We start from the raw sequence: 26649 nt of genomic DNA on the forward strand, positions 1-26649 counted from the left end.
TTGTCCTGGGTGGGGTCCTTTGGTTTGTGGTGATGTCATTTCCTGTTCGTTTTCTGAGGGGTTGATAGATGATATCTAGATCTATGTGTATCTATAACAGATAGGTCTAGATACCATCTATCAACCCCTCAGAAAACAAACAGGAAATGACATCACCACAAACCCCAGGAACCTCATCCAGGACAAATATATAAATAGAAAGCAGGAGACAACAGCTTCGCTTCACTTGGAAGTCACCACTGATGATGTTACCTAGCCAGGTAATGAAACATCTGGATATCAAACCTACAGCTCAGCGAGCAAAGCTACATCCTAAAACTAAAAGCTGCCAAAAGTACGGGCCCATCAGACACTTAACTGGGCTTAACTGGGGATAGGATTAAACATCAATCCAGCATCCTTCAATGCTGCCAGAAGTGGTGGTTGCTCCTGGTAATGCACCTGCCAAAGGCCTAAGACCAGCAATGTACTCAGGTTACAGGTGAGAGAAGCCAGGATTGGGCATGGTGGGATGCAGGGAAGTGGTGGCTGGCTTGGACAACATGAGTGAAGGGTGTCTGAAATACGAGAACTGATGTTGGCCCCCTCTCAATGTTTGTTTCTTGACCAGACACTGCATTTGAGACATCTCCTGAAAGCCCAAAGCAAACCTGACACCGCTTGATTATTGCGCTCCTGAGGCGTGATGTCCCCATTTGCCGCTAGTCTTCAGCCAGTGGTGATGGGATACATCTGCAAATAGGCTGGCTTCCAGTCGATTAAATGATCTCCCCAACAAACTTGTCGCCAGGGTGATAGTAAAGTCTGTCCATTGGGTGTGATAGGGGATTCATGAGACGGGTCTGAGAAATTATAAGTTAAAAAGTTTGAAGCTCAACCGGAACCCACATCCCAGACCAATCCCCAGGTTTTAATAGAGGTTGGGTGACCAACCAGCCCTCTTGAGGCAAGCCTGTAATTTGGATTCATTAATGGCATGCGTACCTCAACATTTTAACAGCCTTTTTGACTGAACAACCGCAGACCAGAATTCCCTAAGTTCAGGACAGCTAGATGCTAGTAAGTGGTGGTAAAGGCTGGATTGAGCCTCTCTGACACTGTTTGAGGGTCAGGAAGAACAAAATTATATCCCCATGGCTCTCCCAAGATAACTTTCCCCTGATCTGTGCTCTAGTATCCCCCATGACCTGTGCTTCTATCTGCATGTACACCTCCACCTCACCCCTCCCCCCATTCCCTCAAAACCCCCAATCACTGCTTTCTCTCTACCTCCACCCCCTGCCGTTACTCAGCAAGCTGCTTGTCTGGGAAATGGAGAACGAACAATTCAAACACGCTCCAGCCATTTCTTACTAAGGTGAGGGGTCTCTGGCATCCCTTCCTCTCCCTGTTGTTTCAATCCCCCAAGCCTTCCACAAATATCAGGTGCACCCTGTCCTGCAGGACACTTTGTCTATGTGAAATACCTCTGGAGTTCTTTTGTCACTATCTGTTAATATTTATATCGACATCACTCACCCAGTGTGGGGTCATATTCCCAGATGAACCTCTTGGTCAGAAACCTGACTACGATAGCTGTAAATAATAAGGAAAGAATTAGTGCCTATTAAACATGACATTGTTACAAATCAGAAACAGTGCAACCTTCCACACAATTACATGCTTTAAAAGGACCGTGTGACCCACGGTACTTATGAAACAGAATCCAATGGCCTTTTGAATTAATGGCAAGGTTTGTGCTCCACTATCCGATATGAAAGTTCAATTGATGCATTAGTTGCTCTTTTCTATTCATATTTCTTTAATATTTAGAGTTAGGCACCTCTCCAATTAGGCCATTTCAGATCTTACCCACCACTAGTAAATCTAGTATGGTCTCTCAACAGGCTTGGGAGAAGAAACACATTACAATAGAAAATAGGTGCAGGAGTAGGCCATTCTGCCCTTCGAGCCTGCACCACCATTCAATATGATCGTGGCTGATCATCCTTAATCAGTGTCCTGTTCCTGCCTATCTCCATAACCCTTGATTCCACTATCCTTGAGAGCTCTATCCAATTCTTTCTTAAATGAATCCAGAGATTAGGCCTCCACTGCCGTCTGGGGCAGAGAATTCCACTCAGCCACCACTCTCTGGGTGAAGAAGTTTCTCCTCATCTCTGTCCTAAATGGTCTACCCCATATTTTTTAGCTGTGTCCTCTGGTTCGGCACTCACCCATCAGCTGAAACATGTTTCCTGCTGCCAGAGTGTCCAATCCGTTAATAATCTTATATATCTCAATCAGATTCCCTCTCAGTCTTCTAAACTCAAGGGTATACAAGCCCAGTCGCTTCAGTCTTTCAGCGTAAGGTAGTCCCACCATTCCAGGAATTGACCTCGTGAACCTCTGCTGCACTCCATTAATAGCCAGAATGTCTTTCCTCAAATTTGGAGACCAAGAACTGCACACAGTACTCCAGGTGTGGTCTCACCTGTACAGCTGCAGAAGAACCTCTTTACTTCTATACTCAATCCCTCTTGTTATGAAGGCCAGCATGCTATTAGCCTTCTTCACTATCTGCTATACCTGCACGCTTACCTTCATTGACTGGTGTACAAGAACACCCAGATCTCTTTGTACTGCCCCTTTACCTAAATTGATTCCATTTTAGTAGTAATCTGCCTTCCTGTTCTTGCCACCAAAGTGGATAACCATACATTTACCCACATTAAACTGCATCTGCCATGCATCTGACCACTCACCTAAGCTGTCCAGGTCATCCTGTAATCTCCTAACATCCTCCTCATATTTCACCCTGCCACCCAGCTTAGTATCATCAGCAAATTTGCTAATGTTATTACTAATACCATCTTCTATATCATTAACATATATTGTAAAAAGCTGCAGTCCCAGCACTGGTCCCCGCGGTACCCCACTGGTCACTGCCTACCATTCCGAAATGGAGCCATTTATCACTACTCTTTGTTTCCTATCAGCCAACCAACTTTCAATCCAAGTTAGTACTTTGCACCCTAATTTTGCTCACTAACTTCCTATGTGGGACTTTATCAAAAGCAGTCTTTTCAAACCATGTAATATGAAAGATTATTCGCTTCAGCAGAAAGCACCAATCTGTTGGATCTTATTTCGATTTCCACATTCCTGGGGACAGAATGCCAATCGACATACTGATTATAGATCACCAGAAATAGAACTCATCCTTTCAAAGAATAATGGGCAAGTGTCTACTTATTTGCTTATCAATAATCCTCTCCAAATTTGCAGGGATGTGCAGATTTAAAACTGCTGTTCATTAGCAACTCATTCTTTACTGAGAAACCTGGGCATCTTCCAGTCCACCTTTCCTATAGGGGGCATATTTCTGGTCTAGTGACTGTTTATCTATAGCTTAAATTAGGACATTTGTTACAACAATGAATTCAATGGTTTATTATCTAAGTGCATTTTGATGATAATTCTGAGTTACAGTTTACAGCTATAAGGAAACAATTTGTTTGTAAAATACAACAGAAATTACCAGCACCACAAAGAAGAATATGCTCTTAATGTACTTCAATAACAGTTCATTATTGCTTTGACAGAAACATGGTAATACGTAAGCCGGACAACGCTAGTTATCCATCTTGACCTTCCAAAGCTCTCATGAGTTTGTTTTTCAAACTGTTAGACAAAATCAATTGTCCCCTAAGTGCTATTGGGGTTTTACTGAATGTTTTACCAGAAACCAGTGGGTTATTGAGCTTCTCAAAGCTGTTCTATCATTTGCTTATCTCATGGGTAATTTGTGCCACAATTCCATTTACACATTCTCGCTCTGTATCCAGCGATACCCTTTCCCAGGAAAAATCTGTCGATTAAAGTTGGGTAAATTTGCATTAACCCAGAATTTCCAGATATTTCTTTTTTTGGGGAATGAGTTCCAAAATTTCATTACATTTTGTGTGAAAAGATTTAAATGGGTTAATTCTAGTTGTAGTATTATACCTTCTTGTTCTGGATTCCCTTCGCAGATGGCAAAGCCCTCCGAATCAAACCTGCTGAACCCCTTTATTGTCTGAAACATCACAGTTGCCTCAACTTTTGACATTTCTTGACCAAATTCAAACCAAATCCTCAAAGTGTAACCCTTTAAACCCTGGCATTGTTTTGGTGAATCTGTGGCATATCCCTTCTGTGTATACATTTCCTGAGGTCACGTGTCCAAACCTGAAAAAAATTACTCCTGGTTCTTCTCGACCAAGATATTGTACAACTAAAAGCACCACCTTTTCATTCATGAATTGTGATCCCTTTGAGATTAAATCTGATGCATCTTTCTCCTTAGTCTTCAGTTCTGTCTGAGCACAGTTCTGACCCACTGCATTTTGATCTTCACCACAGTTAGGGCAAAGTAACATTCACAGAATCCTTATAGTGTGGAAACAGGCCATTTGGCCCAACAAGTTCACATCAACCCTCCAAACAGTAATCCACATGGACCCGTTCCCCTACTCTATTACTCTACATTTACCTTTACTAATACACCTAATCTACACATCCCTGAATACTATGGGCAATTTAGCATGGCTAATTCACCTGACCTGCACATCTTTGGATTGTGGCAGGAAACCAGAGCACCCGGAGGAAACCCACGCAGACACGGGGAGAACGTGCAAATTCCACACAGTCGCCTGAGGCTGAAATCAAACCCAGGTCCCTGGTGCTGTGAGGCAGCAGTGCTAACCACTGAGCCATCTTGCTGCCCTAATTATAACTAAAATGGGAACAAACCCAATGTTGCAGTACAAACACCCCTTTCTTGGCCATCAAGTCCTACAGTGGGAAATAGCCTACAGCTTTTAATAGAATCCCGGCAGAAACAGGCCCTTCAGCCCAACAAGTCCACACAGACCCTCTGAAAAGTAACCCACTCAGACCCATTCCCTACCCATATTTACCCCTGACTCATGCATCTAACCTTTACATCCCGAAACACTATGGGCAATTTCCCATGGCCAACTCACCTGACCTGCACACCTTCGGGCTGTGGGAGGAAACCGGAGCACCCGGAGAAAACCCACGCAAACACGGGGAAAATGTGCAAGCTTCACACAGGCAAGGCTGGAATCAAATCTGGGACCCTGGCGGGACAGCAGTGCTAACAACTGAGCCACCATGCTGCCCTTCTAACCACTGAGCCACTGTGCCATCCAAAAGCGAGCTGCTGACTCAGAGATTGAGACATTACCCACCGTGCCACAAGATCTCCAACATACCATTAGTTTCCTCAATAATATTTTGTACTTTTCTGCTCGGTGAAATTGTCATTCACAGAGAGCAGTGCAGGCTGGGTTGTTAAGTATGTTCAAAGCTGAGTTAAACAGATATTTGCTCAACCAGGCAGCCTAAGGTTTTGTTGGGGGGAGGTGGTGTTAGGTAGACAGTGTGGTTTGAGGTCACAATAATATCAGCTATGACTGTCTTGAAAGGCTCAAAATACTGAGTGGCTTATTCCTACTGTAAATTCTTGGGTTCCAAAGCTCTCAACATTACTAAAATACTCCCATATGCCTTTTTTTACTTATCCATCAGTGGATAATGTCAAACTTCTATCATGTTGAACCTCATCTTAGTTTTGGTGACTCATTCAGTTAATTTATATCTCTTTTTCACACATCACACTTCATGTCACCTGCAAATTTAACTACACAAAGCTCATCATCCTTTATAACTCAAGTGATTTTAGAACAACAGGACCACCATACAGCAAGACATATTTAGATTTACGATATACTAGAAGCACTCAGCATGCAAAAAAGCCAAGAATGACAGAATAAAATGGCTTGAATCAATGGTTTGGCAGAAGATCCAAGAAAAATTAGAATTAGAATTTGGTTTATTATCACATGTACTCAATGAGTGCAGTGAAAAGTTTACAAAGTCACCACTTATGGCGCCATCTTAGGTATAAAGGTACCAGGTACAGGATCTTAGGAATGAATTTAAAAAAATAAAGTAATGAAATGTTCAGCATTACAGTCCTTTGCGCCATTTTAGGTACAAAGGTGTAGAACATATAACAGTACAGGTCCTTCGGCCTCAATGTTGTGCCAGCTTTCTATCCTCCTCTAAGATCAGACTAACCTACATAACCTTCATTGTACTATCTTGCCTATCCAAGAGTCACTTAAGATTAGATTAGATTACTTACAGTGTGGAAACAGGCCCTCCGGCCCAACAAGTCCACACCACCCCGCCGAAGCGCAACCCACCCATACCCCTACATTTACCCCTTACCTAACACTACAGGCAATTTAGTGTGGCCAATTCACCTGACCTGCACATCTTTGGACTGTGGGAGGAAACCGGAGCACCCAGAGGAAACCCACGCAGACACAGGGAGAACGTGCAAACTCCACACAGTTAGTCGCCTGAGGCGGGAATTGAACCCGGATCTCTAGCGCTGTGAGGCAGCAGTGCTAACCACTGTGCCACCGTGCCGCCCAATGTCCCTAAATGTCCCTAATGTATCTGACTCTATTCAGAGAGTGGTGGGTGCATTGAATGCAATGCCAGAGGTGGTAGTAGAGAGCTGGAAAAGCGCAGCAGGTCAGGCAGCATCCAAGGAGCAGGAGAATCGACGTTTCGGGCATGAGCCCTTCTTCAGGAATGAGAAAAGTGTGCCAAACAGGCTAAGATAAAAGGTAGTAAAGAACCTATCTCTGACATCTCCTCTAAGCCTTCCTCCAATTAGCTCCCTCATGATAGACATTTCCACCATGCGAAAAGATCTCTGGCTATCCACTCTACCTATGCCTCTCAACATCTTGTATACCTCTATCAAGTCACCTCTCATCCTTCTTCGCTCCAATGAGAAAAGTCCTAGCTCCCTCAAACTTTCTTCATGAGACATGCCCTCCAGTCCAGGCAGCATCCTGGGAAATCTCCTCTGCACCCTCTCTAAAGCTTCCACATCCTCCCTACAATGAGGCGGCGAGACTTGAACACAATAGTCCAAGTGTGGTCCAACCAGGTCCCTATAGAGCTGCAGCATAACCTCAGAGTTCTTAAACCAAATGGCCCTGCAAATGAAAGCCAACACACCACAAGCCTTCTTAACAACCCTATTGACCTGGGTGGCAACTTTGAGGGATCAATAGACACGGACCCCAAGATCCCTCTGTTCCTCTTCAGTGCCAAGAATCCTGCCTTTAACCCTGTAATCTGCATTCAAATTCAACCTTGCAAAGTGAATGACTTCACACTTTTCCAAGTTGAACTCCATCTGCCACTTATCAGCCCAGTTCTGCATCCTGTCTATGTCCTGTTGCAACTGCCAACAGCCTTCCACACTATTCACAAGTCCACCAACCTTGGTGTCATCGGCAAACTACCCTTTCACTTCCTCATCCAAGTTATTTATAAAAATCACAAAGAGCACAGGTCCCAGAACTGATCTCTGCGGAACACCACTGGTCACCGAGCTCCAGGCTGAATACTTCCCATCTACAACCACCTTCTGTCTTCTATATGCTAGATAATTCTGTGTTCAGACAGCCAAATTTCCCTGTATCCCATGCCTCCTTATTTTCTGAATTAGCCTACCATGGGGAACATTAGCAAACACCTTGCTGAAATCCACATACATCACATCCACTTAGAGTCAAAGAGTCATACAGATATACAGCATGGAAACAGACCCTTCGGTCCAACCTGTCCATGCCGACCAGTTATCCCAACCCAATCTAGTCCCACCTGCCAGCACCCAGCCCATATCCCTCCAAACCCTTCCTATTCATACACACATCCATATGCCTCTTAAATGTTGAAATTTTACCAGCCTCCACCACTTCCTCTGGTAGCTCATTCCATACACATACCACCCTCTGCGTGAAAAAGTTGCCCCTTAGGTCTCTTTTATAACTTTCCCCTCTCACCCTAAACCTATGCCCTCTAGTTCTGGATTCCCTGACTCCAGGGAAAAGACATTGCCTATTTACCCTATCCATGCCCCTCATAATTTTGTAAACCTCTATAAGGTCACCCCTCAGCCTCCGACGCTCGAGGGGAAAACAGCCCCAGCCTGTTCAGCCTCTCCCAGTAGCTCAGATCCTCCAACCCTGGCAAGATCCTTGTAAATCTTTTCTGAACCCTTTCAAGTTTCACAACATCTTTCCAAGAGGAAGGAGACCAGAATTGCATGCAATATTCCAACAGTGGCCTAACCAATGTCCTGTACAGCCGCAACATGTCTTCCCAACTCCTGTACTCAAAACTCTAACCAATAAAGGAAAGCATACCAAATGCCTTCTTCACTATCCTATCCACCTGCGATTCCACTTTCAAGAACCTGCACTCCAAGGTCTTTTTGTTCAGCAACACTCTCTAGGACCTTACCTTTAAGTGTATACGTCCTGCTAAGATTTGCTTTCCCAAAATGCAGCATCTCGCATTTATCTGATTTAAACTCCATCTGCCACTTCTCAGCCCATTGGCCCATCTGGTCCAGATCCCGTTGTAATCTGAGGTAACCCTCTTCGCTGTCTACCACACCTCCACTTTTGGTGTCATCTGCAAACTTACCATCTGTACCTCTTATGCTCGCATTCAAATCATTTATGTAAATGACAAAAAGTAGAGGACCCAGCACCGATCCTTGTGGCACTCCACTGGTCACAGGCCTCCAGTCTGAAAAACAACCCTCCACCACCACCACCCTCTGTTTTCTACCTTTGAGCCAGTTCTGTATCCAAATGGCTAGTTTTCCTTGTATTCTATGAGATCTTATCTTGCTAATCAATCTCCCATGGGGAACCTTTTTGAACACCTTATTGAAGTCCATATAGATCACATCTACTGCTCTGCCCTCATCAATCCTCTTTGTTACTTCTTCAAAAAACTCAATCAAGATTGTGAGACATGATTTCCCACGCACAAAGCCATGTTGACTATCCCTAATCAGTCCTTGGTTTTCCAAATACATGAACATCCTGTCCCTCAAGAAGGGCTTATGCCCGAAATGTCGATTCTCCTGCTCCTTGGACGCTGCCTGACCTGCTGCGCTTTTCCAGCACCACATTTTTCACCTCAGGATTCCTTCCAACACATTTCCCACTACCGAGGTCAGGCTCACTGGTCTATAGCTCCCTGGCTTATCCTTACCACCCTTCTTAAACAGTGGCACCACGTTTGCCAACCTCCTGTCTTCTGGCACCTCACCTGTGATGATTGATGATACAAATATCTCAGCAAGAGGCCCAGCAATCACTTCCCTAGCTTCCCACAGAGTTCTCAGGTACACCTGATCAGGTTCTGGGGATTTATCCACCTTTACCCATTTCAAGACATCCAGAACTTCCTCCTCTGTAATCTGGGCATTTTGCAAGATGGCACTATCTATTTCCCTACAGTCTATAACTTCCATATCCTTTTCCACAGCACATACTGATGCAATATACTCATTTAGTATCTCCCCCGTTTTCTGCGGCTCCACACAAAGGCCGCCTTGTTGATCTTTGAGGGGCCCTATTCTCTCCCTAGTTACCCTTTTTTCCTAATATGTTTGTAAAAACCCTTTGGATTCTCCTTAATTGTATTTGCCAAAGCTATCTCATGTCCCCATTTTGCCCTCCTGATTTCCCACTTAAGTATACTCTTACTTCCCTTATACTCTTCTAAGGATTCACTCAATCTATCCTGTCTATACCTGACATACGCTTCCTTCTTTTTCTTAACCAAACCCTCAATTTCTTTTGAGCATTCCCTATGCCTACCAGCCTTTCCTTTCACCCTGACAGGAACATACTTTTTCTGGATTCTCGTTATCTCATTTCTGAAGGCTTCCCATTTTCCAGCTGTCCCTTTACCTGCAAACATCTGCCTCCAATCAGCTTTTGAAAGTTCTTGCCTAATACCGTCAAAATTGGCCTTTCTCCAATTTAGAACTTCAACTTTTAGATCTGGTCTATCCTTTTCCATCACTATTTTAAAACAAATAGAATTATGGTCGCTGGCCCCAAAGTGCTCCCCCACTGACACCTCAGTCACCTGCCCTGCCTTATTTCCCAAGAGTAGGTCAAGGTTTGCAGGTACATCCACATACTGAATCAGATAATTGTCTTGTACGCACTTAACAAATTCCTCTCCATCTACACCTTTAACACTATGGCAGTCCCAGTCAATGTTTGGAAAGTTAAAATCCCCTACCATAACTACCCTATTATTCTTACAGATAGCTGAGATCTCCTTAAAAGTTTGTTTCTCAATTTCCCTTTGACTATTAGGGGGTCTATAATACAATCCCAATAAAGTGATCATCCCTTTCTTATTTCTCAGTTCCAACCAAATAACTTCCCTGGATGTATTCCTGGGAATATCCTCCCTCAGCACAGCTGTAATGCTATCCCTTATCAAAAATGCCACTCCCCCTCCTCTCTTGCCTCCCTTTCTATCCTTCCTGTAGCATTTGTATCCTGGAACATTAAGCTGCCAGTCCTGCCCATCTTCGAGCCATGTTTCTGTAATTGCTATGATATCCCAGAACCATGTTCCTAACCATGCCCTGAGTTCATCTGCCCCTTAGACCCCTTGCATTGAAATAAATTCAGTTTTTTTTTAGATTAGGTTACTTGCAGTGTGGAAACAGGCCCTTCGGCCCAACCCGCCGAAGCGCAACCCGCCCAGACCCATTCCCCTACATTTACCCCTTCACCTAACACTACAGGCAATTTAGCATGGCCAATTCACCTAACCTGCACATTTTTGGATTGTGGGAGGAAACCCACGCAGACACAGGGAGAATGTGCAAACTCCACACAGTCAGTCGCCTGAGGTGGGAATTGAACCCAGGTCTCTGGCGCTGTGAGGCAGCAGTGCTAACCACTGTGCCACCGTGCCGCCCACTAAATTAATCTAATTTATTAGTCCTACCTTGTCCCTGCCTGCCCTGAATGTTTGACTCGCTTCTGTTCTCAACTGTACCAGTCTCAGATTGATCTCTTTCCTCACTATCTCTCTGGGTCCCACCTCCCCACCTTACTAATTTAAATCCTCCTGAGCAGCTTGAGCAAATTTCCCTGCCAGTATCTTCGTTCCCCTTCCAATTTAGGTGCAATCCATCCTTCTTGTACAGGTCACATCTACCCCAAAAAAGATTCCAATGATCCAAAAATGTGAATCCTTCTCCCATACACCAGCTCCTCAGCCATTCATTCATCTGCTCTATCCTCCTATTCCTGCCCTCACTAGTTTGTAGCACTGGGAGTAATCCAGATATTACTACCCTTGAGGACCTCCTTTTTAAATTTCTGCCTAACTCTCTGTAATCTCCTTTCAGAATCTCAACCTTTTCCCTTCCAATGTCGTTGGTTCCAATGTGGACAATGACCTTTTGCTGGCCCCTCTCCCCCATGAGAACATTCTGCACCCTCTCTGAGACATCCTTGATCTTGGCACCAGGGAAGCAACACACCATTCTGCTTTTTAGCTGCTGGCCACAGAAATGTCTGTCTGTACCTCGGACTACAGAATCCCCTAACACAATTGATCTCTTGGAAGCCACCGTAGCCTTCGTTGCATTAGAGCCAGTCTCAATACCAGAAACGTAGTTGTTCTTGCTATGTTCCCCTGACAATCCATCACCCCCTACATTTTCCAAAACAGCATACCTATTTGAAATGGGTATATCCACAAACGAGTCCTGCCCTAGGTGCCTAGCTCTCTTACCTTTCCTGGAGTTAACCAATCTATGTGACTGTATCTAAGACTTTCCCTCCTCTATCTTCATCAACATGTTTCGTCACATCCTCAAAGAATTCAGTGAGGTACAAAATATAGGCATAAAATCTTAGGAACAAATTGGAAAAGAAACAAACTACTCAGCATTACGGTCCTTCAATCAGACTGAGTCAAGGCTCCAGACCATGCCGAAGGTTTGGGCATCCTTGAAGAATGGAAGCAGCTAAAATATCTTGTCGCCCTACACTCAGAGGTACACAGAACAGGAGCTACAGAACACCCAGGAATTGCTGGATAGCAAGAAAGATAAATGACAAGAATGAAGTGAATTCATTCAGCCCTATCACTGCTGCTGAACTCTTACATAATAACCTCGGTTACCCAAATATCAATTTCAGATTATCCGAACAAGATCTCAAGATCCCATATCTGCTGTCCAAACAATCAGTTATCCAAACAAAATACTCTCTGCCCGTCTTGCTTGGATAATTGAAGTTGCTCTGTATATGGGAATTTACTTACAGTAATAGAAGTAATTGTAGTTATAGCAGCCCTTCATCCAAGCTACTGAGGCCAGAGCAAAGACCCTTAAGAACATCTCCAAGTCATGTCCTGCCATTGCAAAAATTACCACAAGTTTGCTTCCAATTTAGCATGGCTCTTATTCATGTTTTTACAGTAATCTCATGTGTAGAACCTTCTCAAATGTCTTCTGGAAGTTCATATAGACGATATAAATTAACATTCCATTATACACCAAAGGGTATACTGGAGAATGCTTTGAAAATTTCAGTTGGATGAGGCAGATATTCACCCTTCACAAATTCATTTTAACTCATTTTGTTCAGCCTATACCCTCAATCACTTTGGCTCTCTGACAATAGATTCCAGTAATCGCCATAAATTCACGTTAAACTGATAGGTCTGTAGAAACTTGATTTCTTTCTCAGCTCCTTCATGAATAGCATGAGTGACAGTTACAATTTTCCAAGCCAGAGGCACAATTCCTAAATTTAGGGAGCTTTGAAAAATTATGACTAATACATCAGCTATTGCACCATCTTTTATTTTAATCATATCCTCAGGTAGAAACAATTAGCTTTGCTCAAAACTTTGAAATTCTTTTCTGATCTTCCTTTTCTGCCAATAATCCATTCTACAATTCTACACACTTCTTACAAAAAAAGAATGCATTGCCTTTGTTTCTTTTGAATACTTAACTTTAAAATCTATTGCCTATTCCTTGAACCCAAGTGCATGAGAGAAGAAATTTCCCAGGGCTAATTGCTCCACATTTTTCTTCTCGATGATAACAAAGTCCCAGGATAAACAATATATTCTTAATTAACCTTTGTTGCAAAGAGACCAAACTGAACGCAGTGTTCCAGAGGCAGTTGGACAGGACAGCAGTTAGAGGCACCAGGTTCTTAACCAAAGCTTTAAGTTTGAAACTTTCTTTAACACTGGTATTTTCTACGCAATGTCATCTGTCTTCCACTTTTGGTGTTTTAACAACTCGTTCAGAGAACTGTTGAGATTTCCTGGAGTGGTTTAACCATTATATTGTCAATAAGGTTAGAATTTGCCAACAGGTTTAGAAAAGGTTTGAAACATTTTTGACATAAATGATTGCATCAATCTGCTTGGAGTCAACAAGTTATGGCAACCAGCAAATTACCGCGCTAATGTTCCTTAAAGCAGACATTAGTTGATAAAATGCGCGTGTTGTACTGTAAGCCAATCGTAAGAAAGTTTTGTGAAAGAAAGCCTGCATGGAAACAGTCTCAACTGAAATTCAATCTTTCTAATTCAGAATTGGATTTACCTAAGCAGTAAAGAAACAATTATTACTGGCTTTGCACAAAACCCAAGCCATTGAGAAGGTGAATGAATGAATAAAAAAGACAAAGATTTCTTGATTGCTCAATTCTTTATTTATTTAAACTTCAGTCAGTGGCTTCCCTTCTTTGAGAGCACTGCAGGTCCATATGACTTTCACTGGTCACTCTCAAGTACACAAAGACTGGCTCATATTTAACTTCACGTAAACATTTTCCAGGAGTTAGTTCCTTCTGTTGATATACCAAGTGGACATGATTCCTCAATAGTGACATAAACTATTCACAAAGGTTGTGAATAGGTGAGATAGATACAACAGTGAAAAGGTAATGATGAACTAATATTTAACACCAGTGAGAGCACTGTCAGAGATATGATGCATAGTTTTGTGTAACCCATTAGAGAAAGGAAATCAAAGCCATAAAGAATGCACAATAGATTCATCAAGATAATTGGCAATTGCAAGGGAAGGCTTGAGATGGCACAACTAAATCTAATGGAGTAATGAAGGTCAATAGCAGATTTAATTATGAAATATAAAGTTTCTGTTTGGGGTGTCAGCATTAAGAAATTATAATTTTAAAATGATGGCTAACGATTGAGAATACAAGGTACCTTAGCAATCTTGGAACTTAGCAAAGAAATTTATTTGAACACAGAGCTGTCCAAGCAGGGAATGTTTTATAACCAAGGGTTGTTGATGCAGGGCAAGTTTCATTTTAATTGAAAATTTGAGAAGTGCTTAAAGCAGAGGAAGATGCAAGATTAGTAGAAAAAAGTAAGGCAGTGGAATTAATGTTCATTACCCCAACATTGAGACAGCATGGACATGGTTGACATCCTGACCTCCTTCAGTCTTCTAATCAGCAAAGGGGCAAGAAAATCTGCTCAGAAAATTAAAGTTTCCAGGTTCTTGAATCTTTCTCAAGAACTTAGATTTGATCTGCCTCCTAGGAGGAATAAGTCTGAATTTAGAATTAGCAGTAATATGAATTTGTGCCAAACAATGACTGAAAATTCACAACTTTGGAATTATACTTATGTCCAACATCATAAAAGAATTCGGTAAAAGCATACAATCTTCCTAAATTGTACATTGTCTCCGTTTTTTATTCACCCATGGGATATGGGCATTGCTGGTTGGGCCAGTATTTATTAGGTAAAAACAATGACTGCAGATGCTGGAAACCAGATTCTGGATTAGAGTGGTACTGGAAAAGCACAGCAGTTCAGGCAGCATCCGAAGGGATTTTCCTGCTCCTCGGATGCTGCCTGAACTGCTGTGCTTTTCCAGCATCACTTTAATCCCCAGGCCAGTATTTATTGTCAATCGCCAGTTTCCATTAAGAAGGTAGTGGTGAGCTGCCCTAAACCATTGCAGTCCATGTGCTGTGGGTTAACACACAATGCCATTAGGGAGGAAATTCCAGGATTTTGACCCAGCAACAGTGAAAGAATGGTGAACTATTTCCAGGTCAGGATGGTGATTAGCTTGGAAGGGAACTTGTGGGTGGTGGTGTTCCTATGTACTGGCTGCCCTTGTCCTTCTAGATGTAAGTGAACATGGCTTTGGAAGATGCTGTCTAAGGATCTTGGGTAAATATCTGGAGTGAATGCTTCCTGTAGATAGTACACATTGATGCTACTGAGCATTGGTGGTAGAGTAATTGAATGCTTGTTGATGTGGTGCCAAACAGGCTAATTTATCCAGGATGGCGTCAAACTTGAATGTTGTTGGGGCTGCACTCATCCAGGCAACTGGAAGAGTATTCCATCATACTCCTGAGTTGTGTGTTGTAGATGGAGGATAGGCTTTAGTGGCCCAGGAGATGAGTTACTCACCATGATATTCCTAACCTCTGACTTCCTGGTGTAACCATTGTGTTTATGTGGGGAGTCCAGTTGAGTTTCTGGTCAATGATAACCCCTAGGGTGTTGATAGTGGAGGATTTAGTGATGGTAACACCATTAAAGGTGGCACGGTGACTCAGTGGTTAGCACTGCTCCCTCACAGCACCAAGGACTCGAGTTCAATTCCAGCCTCGGGTGACTGTGTGGAGTTTGCGCACTCTCCCCGTGTCTGCGTGGTTTTCCACCCACCGTCCAAAGATGTACAGGTTAGGTGAATTGGCCAGACTAAAATCCCCATAGTGTTCAGGGATGTGTCGGTTAGCTGCATTAGTCAGGGGTAAATATAGAGTGTTAGGGGAAATGGGTCTGGTTGGGTTACTCTTCAGAGGTTCAGTGTGGATTTGTTGGGCAAAATGGCCTGTTTCTACGCTGTAGGGATTCTATTATTCTATGATTGAATGCCAAGGGGTGGTGATTAGATTGTCTCTTATTGGAGATGGTCATTGCCTGGCATTTGTGTGTTGCGAATGCTACTCGCCACTTGTCAGCCCTCGCCTGGATATTGTCCTGATCTTGTTGCATTGAACATGGACTGCTTCAGTATTTGAGGAGTCATAAATGGTACTAAACATTGTACAATCATTGGCGAACATTCCCACTTCTGACCTTATGAATAAGGGAAAGTCATTGGTGAAGCAGTTGAAGATGGCTGGGCCTACAACATTACCCGGAGGAACTCCTGCAGAGATGTCCTGGAGCTGGAATGACTGGTTTCCAACAAACATAACCATCTTCCCATGTTCCACGTATGACTCCAACCAGTGGAGAGTTTGCCCCCCGATACACATTGACTCCAATTTTGATGCCACAATCGGTTGAATGCAGCTTTGATGTCAAGGGCTGTTACTTTCACCTCCCCTCTGGAATTCAGCTCTTTTGTCCATGGTTGAACAAAGGCTGTAATGAGGTCAGGAGCTGAGTGACTCTGGTGGAACCCAAACTGGGTGTCACTGAGCAGGTTAGTGCTGAGCAGGTGCTGTTTGATAGCCAAGAGTCTGATGCTGGAAAAGCACAGCAGGGCAGGTAGCATCCTAGAAGCAGGAGAATCTACATTTTGGGCATCAGCCCTTCATCAGGAATAAGGTCATTCCTGATGAAGGGCTTATGCCCGAAACATCAACTCTCCTGCTCCTCGGATGCTGCCTGACCTGCTGTGCTTTTCCAACACCACACTCTCGACTCTGATCTCCAGCACCTGTAGTCCTCACTTTCTCCCAGGAGCTGCTTGAATAGCACTTTTGATGACCCCTTCCAACACTTTACTGGTGATCGAGAGTAGACTGATAGGGCAGTAACTGGCCATGTTGGATTTGTCCTGCTGTTTGTATACAAGACATACCTGGACAATTTTCCACATTATCGGGTGAGTGCTTGTGTTGTAACTGTTCTGGGAGAGCTTGGCTAGGGGAGCAGCATGTTCTGGGGCTAGTCTTCAGTACAATTGCTGCAATGTTGTCAGGGCCCATAACTTTTGCAGTATCCAGTTCTTCCAATCATTTCTTGATATCGTGAGGAGTGAATTGAATTGAGTGAAGACGGGTATCTGTAATGCTGGGACCACTGGAGGAAGCTGTGATAGATCATTCACTCAGCACTTCTCCCTTAAGATTGCTACAAATACTTCAGCCTTGTCTTTTGCTGATGTGATAGGCTCTTCCATCACAGAAGATGGGATATTTGTAGACCCTCCCCTTCCAGTGAATTGTTTAATTGCTCACCATCATTTGTAACTGGATGAGGCAGGACTATAGAGGCTAGATCTGATCTATTGTTTGTTGAATCGCTTATTTCTGTCTGTCTATCACTTGCTACTTATGCTGTTTGACATGGAAGTAGTTCTGTTTGATAGTTTCAACAGGTTGACATTTTATTTTAGATTAAATTAGATTCCCTATAGTGTGAAAACAGGCCCTTCGGCCCAAGAAGTCCACACCGACCTTCCAAAGAGTAACCAACCATTCCCCTCTGACTAATGCTCCGAACACTATGGGCAATTAAGCATGACCAATTTACCTGACCTGCACCTCTTTGGACATTGGGAGGAAACAGGAGCACCCAGAGGAAACCCATGCAGACACAGGGAGAATGTGAAATTCCACACAGTCGCCTGAGGCTGGAATCGAACCTGGGTTCCTGGCTCTGTAAGGCAGCAGTGCCATCCACTGAACCACCATGTCACCACATTTTAAGATATGTCTGTCATTCCCTCCTCTACTTTTCATTGAACCAGGATTGATCCCCTGACTTGATGGTAATGGTTGAGTCGGGGATATGCCAGACCATGAGGTTACAGATTGTGGAGTACAATTTTGCTGCTGTTGATGACCGACAGCATCTCATGATCTTGAATTGCTAGATCTGCTGGAAACCTGTCCCATTTAGCACAGTGATAGTGCCACGCAACATGATGGAGGGTATTCTCAATGTGAAACAAGGCTTTGTATCCACAAGGCCTGTGTGCTGGTCACTCTTACTGATATGGTCATGGACAGATGCATCTGCAGCTGGCAGATTGATAAATATGAGATCAAGTATGTTTTTCCCTCTTGTTGGTTCCTTGACCACCTGCTGCAGACCCAGTTGAATAGCTTTGTCCTTGAGGACCCAACCAAATCAATCGTCTGGTGCTGTCCCCAGTGTACCTCGCTAACTGGCTGCAAGCAAAAGTGTGTCATCATTATAATCCCTTTGCTATAACACAACCCAAATGTCTCTAGTGTTATATTGTGCATGCAATTTGCCAATAGTAATGTGGCTGGAGATGCTGAGAGGCTATTTCCCTTCCTGAAGAGTTTGGAGCTCGAGGTGACAATCTCAGGATGGGGGATGGCCAATTTGGACTGAGATGAGCTAAAAGTGCTTCATTTCCAAATTCACTTTAAAAAACCTCGACCCTACTGATCTATGGCCCCTTAGTTCTTGAGTATATTCGTGACAAAAATCATGGACTTTTGAAGGCAAGGGATTCGAGTAATGTGACAATCAGATGGAAAAATAGAATTGAGGTGCATCAACCATGACTTTCTTGACTGGTGGAACTGGCTCAAGGAATCATAAAGACAACAGCTACTCTTGTATTGTTTGTTCTTTTTACTTCCTACAAGATCTGCTGGCATGCTATAAACACAGAGAATAGAGATTGCTTTCTTGACTATGCCACGGCCAGCAAAAATAGCTAACATAGACCTACAAATGAGTTCTTATCTCATGTTATTACATCCTGAACACAAAATACCACCTTCATTACAATAGAACAAAAGGAGTTTCACGTCAACAGGTTAACTTGTCTGTTACGTGTACTGCATGAGGTCCTGAGAGAATAAATAAAATAGATGACGAAAATACGATTACAAATTCTAAGAAATACTCTAGAATTATTGGTATCAAGGTGACAAACTATAGGAAAATAGTATTTGGAAAGCTCAAAGGAAAATATGACAGTTTCATCATATTTATCATCTTCCAGTAAGAACTCTCTAATCCAAATGCAACTAAACCAAAGGTTGAATTAGACCTCTCTGCTTTGTTGTATAGCTGTCCAAACCACTGCCAGAAAAGGAAAATATTTGGCATGCAGCTTTCTCTACTCCTACGTTAACAGAGATCTGGCAATTTTTTTATGATGGAGTAATAAGTTCTAACTATTTCCTGGGTCTATAGGGATTGTTACTGGATACATATACTTAATAAAGGTCGATGACAAAGTGTTTATGATTACATGACATCACTGTTCAAAACAAGATTGACTCCAATACATTTGGCTTCACTCTGTCAAAGTGGAGTGAGGAGTCCCTCACTTACTGGTTCTTGGGTTTGTAATGTGGGCTACAAATGGTCTGTCTTCAATGTGGACTTAATGTCACACAAGGGAAAAAAAAATCAAACTGTCTCTGCCAATTGCGAAAATCCTTGCAACACAAGGATGGAAAAAAAACATAGCATAGATTTTAGACAAGCAACAAGAAGAAAGAAAGAAAATGTAATGGAACATTATGAACAGTGTGACTGGAACAGAATGTAACAATACTAATTGTTTAATGGTGCTGTCAATAGTACCCTTCATCGTGAGTGGACGATGTTCCTACTTTTTATGTTGTTATAAATACAGAAATATACACCATTCATTTCAGATTGAAAAAGACCACTGAGTCTCAAATAGATTGGTACTTTCTCAAGCAATCCTAATTCCATGTGCAGATATTCCAAACATGGATCGCTGATTTAACTGTCTATCCTCAACTGCCTAATCCTGACCTGATTAATTTTTTAAGTGATGTTTTAGTTACATTTATCTATCTTATTTAATACTTTATCTACCTCAGAGCAATGCTTACTGCCACTCCTTATATCATTCTTTCAAAGCTTAATATAAACCAACCATTCCTTAGATTGGGATCATTCCTATTACTTTATCCCTATCCCCACTAATCCATGAAGTTTCCTTTTGAAGTATACAAACTGATTGAACTGCAAGAACAGTTTGGCCATGGTGGTATTAAGTCTCACGATAGCTTTTTTCAACTCTGGCTAAGTAATCCAACGCACTCTTAACTTTTCAAATGCTTCGTGACACTATCTTACTAAATAAAAGATTTAAGTAATTTTTTTAAAATTTAAAACAAAGCAATGCCTCAAATCTTTGCCAGCTAGATGGAAATAGCCAGAGAAACATCTGGAATAATAACCCGAAATCAAACATTCCCAGATTAATTTTGCAGGTGCTCTTGATATGTGGCTGGATCATCACAACAGGAAAAATCCTAGCCTTGCTCAGAAGTCTGACAGCAACTCCACACATTTGCAACTTTCCCGTTTCACAGAAAGTGTGACTGATTTCATGATCTGTCTTTGGCACCATGCAGCGAGTGAATCTCTGAAAGGTACAGATACTCAACACATATTTAATGGGGAGAAAACTAAGAAAATCACAGAGTGTACTTTTTATAATTCATTCAGGTGGTGTGGGCTTTGCTGGCTGGGCCAGCATTTATTAAGAGATGCTTAATTGCTCATCACCATTCGCGATTGGATATGTCAGGACTGTGGAGCTCAGATCTGATCCATTGATTGTGAAACGGCTTGGCTCGGTCTGTCTGTCTATCAATTGCTTCTTGTGCTGTTTGGCATGCAGCTAGTCCAATATTGTAGCTTCACTAGCTGATACCTTATTTTTAGGTGTGCCTGATGCTGCTCCCAACATACCCTTCTTCATTCTTCACTGAACCAAGGTCGATCTCGGGCTTCAAGAGTGCGGTGCTGGAAATGCACAGCAGGTCAGGCAGCATCCAGGGAGCAGGAGAATCGACGTTTCGGGCATAAGCCCTTCATCAGGAATGAAGCTTGTGTGCCGAGGGGCTGAGAGATAAATGGGAAGGGGAGTTGGGGTTGAGGGGAAGTAGCTGTGAATGTGATAGGTAGATGAAGGTGGGGGAGAAGGTGATAGGTGATAAAGGAGGGTGGAGCAGATAGATGGGAAAGGTGATGGATAGGTCAAGAAGGTGGTACTGAGTTGGGGGCTTGGGACTGGGATAAAGTGGGGGAGGGAGGGGAAATGAGGGAACTGTTGAAATCCACATTGATCATGTGTGATTGGAGGGTCCCAAGGCAGAATATAAGGCATTCTTCCTCCAGGCATCAGGCGGTAAGGGTTTTGAACTCTGGCTTGACAGTAATAGAGTGGGGGTTATGCCAGGAAATGGGAAGGCAGATTGTGATGGTGTTCACTTCTCCTGTGCTGATGATCTACACTGCCTCATGGATGCCCACTCTTGATTTGCAAGAAATGTTCAAAATCTATCCCAAATACCACAGTGATATTGCCACACAATATCATGGAGGGCATCTTCAATGTGAAAACAGGATTTTGCCTCCACAAGGAATGTGCAACAGTCACTCCTATTGATACTTCTTGTTGGGTCCTTCACCACCTGCTGTAAACCAGTCTAGCAGCAGTGTCCAACAGGACCTGACCAATTCAGTCAGTAGTTGCGTTGCTGAACCACATTTCATGGTGGATATTGAATTTCTTCACTCAGTGGACATCTACACTCTTGCCACCCTCAGACCCCTCCTCCAGCGGATGTTTAACTTGTGCTGAATCATCGGCAAAGTCCATCTATGGAAATCAGCAGGAGGTTTCCTTGTCCATGTTTGACCTGATGAGTTGAGACTTCATGGGGGCTGGAGGCAATACTGAGGAATCCCAGGGCACCTCCCTCTCAAATGCATACCACTGTTCCGCAACGTCTGTTGCATTTGTCTTGCTGGTGGGACAAGACACGTTCAGGAATGGTGAAGGTGTTGTCTGGAATATTATCTTGAAGTTACAATTCCGTAAGTCAAGCTGTTGAGTAGCCTGTAAGACTGATTGCCCTATTTTGGCGCTAGCTCCAGATGTTAGTATGGCAGACTTTACAATGCCAACAAGGCTGAGTTTGCCACAATCACTTCAGGTGTCTAGGTCAATGCCAGATAATCCATCTGGCTTCATTCTTTTCTAACGTTTGATATAACTGTGTAATTTGTAAGGTCACTTCAATGAGCAGTTAAAAATCAGTAACATTTATGTAGGTCTGGTTAAGTCAAACTGGGTAAAGAAGGCAGGAAATATTTAGTTCACTAAAGGACATTTGTGAACAAGTTGGGTTTTTACAATAATTGACAATGGTTTAATGCTCATCAGCCTTTTAGTCCCAGACTAGGTAAAATTGGAATTCTACCCTCCACCATGGTGGGATCCAAGCCCAAGTGTCCAGAGTATGGCCTGGGTGTCTGGATTAGTTGCCCAGTGTCAAAACTGCTATGCCATCATCACCCCACAGCATCTGTAGATGGAAGATCAGGAGTGGTAACTGACCAATCATCCCTGACAAGGCAAAACACAAGTTGTCTGCTTCAAACGTCAAGAAAGGAATCATATGGCTATCTGCTCCTTTTTGAAATTCTCATGACTAGCCTCTGATAGTTAACCAAGAATGTGCTATTCTAAATAGTTTCACTGATTATTTACAGCCCTGAGCTGGGGACTCTTCCAATTTCATGATCCCATGAATAACCGAGCCATAGACACCACTGTTACCCAATCACCAGACTACTTTGACTTTTGCAAAGAAAACAGGAGAGAGAAGACAGTTCCAACTGGTATCAAATGTTATGGTTAAAAAATAACCAGACGCCTCTGCAGGCATGAATATAGGTGAGTGCTAAATAAGGAGTTAGACTCCACCATGGCCATATTTGAAGAATAAATATGAATATTACCACTCGGGTAAAGTACCGGGAATGTTCCCATGGAACTGCAACCTAGTGAAGTTTCAATGCTTTGTGACGCAAAAGCAGTAGAAAGAGAGGGCAGGAAACCAATTTGTGATCATATCAAGAAGAAGCCAGCCTTGAAAGAACCACTGGAATCAGTACAAAAATATCTCTTTGTGATGGAATAAGGATAAATAGGGATAGGTCATTTCAAACAGAACAATGCACTACTGGGGTTATGGCTCTGTTACACTTGGTGTAGCAGTGGATGAGTTCCAAAACCTTTGTTCAAATATGCTCAGAATAAAGTACTGAAAATAGGGCTGGACTCCAAAACAGCAAGACATGATAAAACATTTAAAATGCATGGTCGTTATCTTTCAACAAACCACAAGATGAAACTTCATGCTACCTAGAATTAATGTTCAGTAGAAGATAAATAATTTTAATTTATAAGTATTATCCTAAATGTATCAAAGATGGGAGCATTAATGTGGAGAACAAAGAACACTCAAAAGCACTGACAGTACTGTTTGCTATGTTTTGTTCAATTATTGTTTTTACTCAAATATGTAAAGGAAAGCTTCCAAACATATTCCTACAGCAGGCTTAAGCATAGCCCAGTAAAAATGTGATTTGGATGTGCCTGTGTTGACCTGGGATGTTCAAAGTTAAAAATCACACAACACCAGGTTATAGTCCAACAAGTTTATTTGGAAGCACTAGCTTTCGGAGCGCTGCTCCTTCATCAGGTGGTTGTCTGAGTAAAAAGTGATGAGGTGGTGGACAGGAGCAATACTGAGATCCAGACATCAGTATCCCTTCCAAAAGGATAGAAGCTTTAGCCAAGAACTATCACATGATACCTGTATGCGTCAATATTATACACACAGAGATGCCTAAGGGATGCAACAGATGACAATAATATTGATTGTGAATCATGAACACCAGGGCAGCAATTTGGCTAGACTCCTCGTCATTTCTTTAAATGTAATTAATCACCCACTTTCTCCGCTGACTTTGTCTTCCTTTATAATTAGTTTCATTACCATAATTGTGGATTCTGAATTCTTGTATAGCCACATGCAATTACTGAAGAAGCATGTAGATTCAGAACAACAAGCTGTAGTTAATGATAGCTCGGATGCAGAACCCCCAAATTATTGACTTTTGGTCACTCATTCATCCATTCACCAAATCACATTGATTACTGTTTGTTTTAACTCACAAAGAAGCTGCTTAATTAAAGACAATTGGAACAGAAACATGTACAGCAGGATATAAATCAATCATGGGATAAGCACAGCATTCCAAAATACATCAAAGGAAGAGGTTTTGATAAGCTTATTACGCATTGAGGAACTGGGTGCACTGGTCTCAAGGTCTCATGGAAACATGTTTGTCTCCTTAGTTTTTGAAACACATCTTTGTGCAAAATGCTGCAATCATCAATAAGCATGAGTCACAAAATCTATATTTATCAGGTGGCTTCATTCAGAAAAAGGTAATTCACAGCAGTAAAGAAGGACTCTCACAAAAGCCTTCAGTCAATGTAACATTCTTTGTTCAACCAGAATGCACTAGTATGTCCACTTGACAGAGGCAAAATTTCTGTCAGCCTTTAAAAATGGAGAATTTCTTCTGAAACAGCTTGTCCATTGCTAACATGGCTCAGCAAAGAGATGTTTATTCATGGACAATAAATTCAGACCTTATTAGGGTTGCCATTAGCATTTGGACCAAGATATGGATTATCTGTGAATTTCTCCTCATTTAATTGGTTTTTGTTCTGGTGAAATTTTTTTTGCTATTAGAAGAAGACAACCTGGGAAAGGAATATCTTTCTACAGTTGATTCAGTGCTAAAAATAAGTACAGCAAGATGAGTCACCATCGAGTCAGACACACAGGAAAGGTCCATAACTTTGCCAATAATGATGAGTCTTTGATGCTTATTTTCTGAACAACAAGACATTGGAAGGAAATCTTTCCCACTGCCAACTTATATTGGAACATTGCAGCCAAGAGGTACTGACACTAGGAGTAAAGTGCCTCTTGAATTCAATCTCAGATGAATACTATTATTTTCCATGAAAGCAAAAGAAGGTGGACAGGGGTAATCTGAAGTAAAAGACAACTGGAGCACTATCATTGATGGCAGAATCTTTGAGCTCCATTTTACTGGGGGAAGTGAAATAGACAGAAGGAACCCAGAAGGAAAGTTGGAAGTTGAACTACTGCTCTGTGCCAACCTGCCCCTCAATCGTGGCGAAACTGGTTAAGAATGGGACTGCTGCCTCTCAGTGAGAGGAATCGGATTAGGTCACAGCCCCATCAGTCTGAGTAGCACCAGAGCTACTGGCTACTGCAGGAAGGAGCGTGTGGGAGAACATGGCTACCTCAGAAAGGTATGTCTAATGGTTTGGGAGTACAGCCCGGAGAAGTGGGGAAATGACCATGTTTTGTACTGCGGGCAGCACAGAAAGAAAGAGAGGCTGCCCTCCTGCATTACATGATGAGGTGCCCTATCCTTCTAACCCCATCTTTTCTCATGAAGGCCTCAAAAGGATTCTGCCAGCTCCACACCGATTGCCATAAGAAAATTGTGAACACAGCCCAGTCTTTCAAGCAAGCCAATCTTCCATCCATTGACCCCACTGCCTCGGAAAGGCAACTAGATGTAATTAAAGACCTCCCAGGTATAATCTCTTCCACCTTCTTCCAACTGGCAGAAGATACAAAAGCTTAAACCCACATACCAACAGATTCAAGACCAGCTTCTTCCCCAATGTTATTTGACTTCTGACTGGACATTGCAAACTTTTAAGTTAACGTTGACCTCACTCTTTGTGCACCTTTCTCTGCCGCTGTAACATTGTATTCCTCACTCTGTTCTATTACCCTAATGCACTTTGTATGCTATGATCTGCCTATACTGCATGCAAAACAAAACATTTTGTTGTACCTAGGTACATGAGACAGTAATAAATCAAATCAAAACATATCATTTGTTTTTTGGCACTGACAGCATATCATTGAAGTCAATAAGTGTGTTAACAAATCTTGATATATTTACATATGGCAGAGAGGTTTCACTGTCCATACATCTGGTGTGTTATAGGAGGCAGCTAGGGGCTGGGCAGGCAGGTAGTAGGCTAACTATGTGATCTATGTTACTTGCCTCCAGCACCCATTGCCCTGGGTGATACCAGAAAGAATCCAGCCCAGATTGAATTCTGGGATGAGCATTTCAGATAGCATAGCTCAAAAGATAACAGCGAAGTTCAGGGACATCATCCAGGAAATTGGGATTGTCGTCTCAGGCATGTGTGTCCTGAAACAGGTCACACACCCAAGAAGTTAACTTTGCGCCCCTCTCTGCAGATGTTGACTGGTCTGATGAATTTCACACCACCTTTAGTTTGTTTCTTTTGTTCTATTCTCGAGAGATCTCCAGACATGAACGCAAACATAAATGCAAGCTCAACATCACAATGCAATACGTAAGAGATCATCAGCGCTTCCATTTGTCTTGAATCTTGAGCTCTTCAGGCTGTTTCACCCTAGTGCCTGAGGTATGAATACAACAGATGCTTGACTAAAATAAAGAGACTAGCTGGTTATGACTCAAAACAGAAAGGCATAAGTCTTATTATTATTATTAGTGTTTCTATTAACTCCATCTGTTTCAGGGCTAAAGCCATATTCCAGGTCTCTCAGCCTCTCCAACTCCACTCATACTTCAAACATCCTCCTTCACACACACCTCTTCCCACAGATGGTTAGTGTGAAAACAACATACAATACGATGCAGGATGAGGTACAGCAGATTTTCTTGGTTTTTGAGGAGGTGGCTCATGAACAAAAATCGCGAAGAGCATGGAAAAAAGACATCCTTTTGCTCTGTTGTGTATCTAAATAGTGTTGC

The 26649-nt window shown here is 42.5% G+C and overlaps 1 protein-coding gene across 1 annotated transcript in view; it reads right to left on the minus strand.

The window, feature by feature from the left end:
- LOC140466699 (ras-related and estrogen-regulated growth inhibitor-like) overlaps positions 1–26649 on the minus strand; it is a 79573-nt gene that overhangs the window by 22219 nt on the left and 30705 nt on the right. The window contains 1 exon segment of the mRNA XM_072562174.1: positions 1519–1575. Coding sequence (XP_072418275.1) covers positions 1519–1575 — 57 coding nt within the window.

The sequence above is a fragment of the Chiloscyllium punctatum genome, chromosome 44, assembly GCF_047496795.1.
Source record: "Chiloscyllium punctatum isolate Juve2018m chromosome 44, sChiPun1.3, whole genome shotgun sequence".
In the NCBI taxonomy this organism is placed as follows: domain Eukaryota; kingdom Metazoa; phylum Chordata; class Chondrichthyes; order Orectolobiformes; family Hemiscylliidae; genus Chiloscyllium; species Chiloscyllium punctatum.